The 2,770-nt window shown below is 39.0% G+C and overlaps 1 protein-coding gene across 1 annotated transcript in view; it reads left to right on the top strand.

The window, feature by feature from the left end:
• Window positions 1-328: 328 nt before the first annotated feature.
• The window catches only part of LOC106338127 (ankyrin repeat-containing protein At5g02620-like), a gene marked incomplete at its 5' end in the record, with an annotated part of 5,300 nt that continues 2,858 nt past the window's right edge, over window positions 329-2,770 (top strand). Inside the window, 3 exons of the mRNA XM_013777172.1 lie at window positions 329-1,237; window positions 1,706-1,759; window positions 1,842-1,979. Coding sequence (XP_013632626.1) covers window positions 329-1,237; window positions 1,706-1,759; window positions 1,842-1,979 — 1,101 coding nt within the window. The remainder of the gene's footprint in view (window positions 1,238-1,705; window positions 1,760-1,841; window positions 1,980-2,770) is intronic.

Genomic DNA, 2,770 nt, shown 5'->3' with positions numbered 1-2,770 from the left:
TTCCTTAAAAATCTAATCTGACGTGGCTTCATGAGAGGCTTCTATTTACAAAATAGCACACGTGTCATTTGGAGAACCAATGTTAAAAAAAAACGGAAGCTTTAAATGCAAACAAAACTTTCCATAATTTTTGTGGTCCTTCTGAAACATAAATTCACGTAAACCGGGTGTTATTTTCTTAAGAGCTTATGTTGGTTATCCAATTCTCCAACCGTACGTGATGTGTTCGTGTTCGATGACTACGTAAGAGGCATAGGGAATTAGCTTGTGAGCAATAGCTTGTTGCGTGCCGTTCTATGTAAGGTATATATGCTTGCTACGGTAATAACCCGCGTTACACTCTGCGTCAAGAAACGGTCACGTGAAGGTCGTCAAGGCTCTATTAGCATCAGAGCCAGCTATCGCAATAAGGATGGACAAGAAAGGCCAAACGGCGCTTCACATAGCAGCCAAAGGAACAAACGTGGAGGTCGTAGAGGAGCTTATCAATGCGGATAGATCATCTATCAATATAGCAGACACAAAGGGAAACACTGCGCTGCACATCGCAGATAGAAAAGGCAGATCACATATCGTCAAATTGCTGCTAGACAACAACATAACAGACACAAAAGCTGTTAACAGAACAGGCGAAATGGCGCTCGACACAGCGGAGAAGGTTGGGAATCCAGAGGTGGCTCTCATCTTGCAGAAGCACGGCGTCCCCAGCGCCAAGACCATTAAGCCCTCAGGGACTACTAACCCTGCTCGTGAACTGAAACAGACAGTGAGCGATATCAAGCATGAGGTTCATAATCAGCTTGAGCATACGCGCCAGACCAGAAGACGCGTTCAAGGAATCGCAAAACAGCTCAACAAAATGCACACGGAAGGTCTCAACAACGCGATCAACTCAACCACTGTCGTCGCCGTGCTGATAGCTACCGTGGCGTTCGCAGCTATCTTCACTGTCCCGGGGCAGTACGTAGAAGACACAAGCAACCTTCCAGATGGACATTCATTAGGAGAAGCCAACATTGCATCAACGACACCATTCATAATATTCTTCATCTTTGACTTCATCGCACTCTTCATCTCCTTGGCAGTTGTGGTGGTTCAGACGTCGGTGGTGGTGATAGAGAGCAAGGCCAAGAAACAGATGATGGCTGTGATAAACAGACTCGCATGCGTTCTCATGCGTTCTCATCTCCGTTTTGAGGAGGATCTCAATTTGTTTAAAATGGTTTTGATGTTAAAGGTTTTGATGTTAACATATATTTTTGGTTGGTAAGATCAATGCGGTTTCGGAAATTATTTTTCGAGCGCATATGCATAAGTGGTGTGATTGAGATCCTCCTCAAAACACGGCTCTTTAAAAGTTTGGATGCAGATCCATGCAAACATGTTAGAAAATATTAACCGTCCAATTTTTATATAGAATGTCTTTAGATTACAACCCAAAGGATATGATTATTAGGTACATGCAAAGTACCTAAATAGTACCTTCGATTTCACATCAAGGTGCGATACACTTACGAGCTGGACAATCAAAGTATCCTAAGGTACATGCAATGGACTTCACATGCAAAAGATTATCACCAGCCCATATATGCTAAACGAGTTTGACGTGTCCTCATATCCTAAGGTACATGTATTTTTAATATCTATCTGATTCTTTATATATTGATTTTGGAAACGTTGAAAACTTTAAACTTTTTATTATTAGGTAGGTTCGAATACGTTCTACCCTGATTTTTCTCATCGGTTCGAAGAGCAAGAGGTAATATATGGATTGAACTCAACTAACTATGTTTGAATATGCCGAAGTTTTTAAGGTTTAAATAACAATTCGGGTTTTTCAGGGTTGTGTGCTGGTAACCGAAAGTTCTTCTGTGGACTCTACATCTAATGTGAAGGCTCCTGTTAAACGTGAAGGATCCCCAATCGAAAAAATAGAGCCAGCCTTTTACCAGAGTTCTGCTAACAATCATGGTCCATCGGTAACGATCAAGAAAGCGAAGACTGAAAAAAGTGGCTGAAGAGTTATATGATGCGTGTCTTTATCCGGAAAAGATGCCTTTGTTTTATTCTTATTATATTTTTTTGATTCATAATCTTAAGATTTTTTGTTTTCGTTTATCTATTTTTTTGTCTGAAGCGTTTTATGTACTGTAGGGTTATTTGTTGTACATTTATATAAAGGCTCTTTTCTTAATCGTTTACTGGTATATTTTGTACTAATTTATACATCTTTATAAACTAAATCATGTTAACCAGCATATAATAATACGTCAGTTAACTATATCATGTTTGACTCTTCTACAAGCTAATTGACTTTACATATACATCACGTTTGCCTGTTCTACAAGCTATGAACATTTAATTTGTAAAGATATAAACCTTTTCTACAAAATATGTCAATATGTATGTGTATGATTCACGACAAATGGAATGTTAAGGTCGCTTACACTATATTTCATTTTCACAGACCACTTATTAAATAGACAAGTGTATATTTTAACATTAATGACTGTTCATATATAATATCACGTTTTTTTGCAGGATTGCATAGAGTTAATATAACTTGACTTTCTTAAGCAAGAAATATATCCTACCACTACAAGAAAACAACGGTATTCTGACGGAAATTCCGACGGAAAATGAAATCCTCGGAATTTCCCGAGGAATTTCCTCGGAATATACCGACGGAATTCCGAGGAAACATCAATCCGTCGGAATATTCCGAGGAAATTCCGACGAACTAGTGATCGATCGATGCGTTTTTGGACAT

The sequence above is a fragment of the Brassica oleracea genome, chromosome C4, assembly GCF_000695525.1.
Source record: "Brassica oleracea var. oleracea cultivar TO1000 chromosome C4, BOL, whole genome shotgun sequence".
Taxonomy (NCBI): domain Eukaryota; kingdom Viridiplantae; phylum Streptophyta; class Magnoliopsida; order Brassicales; family Brassicaceae; genus Brassica; species Brassica oleracea.
Note: the sequence above shows the minus strand (reverse complement) of the source record. Positions and strands in the feature narration are given on the sequence as shown.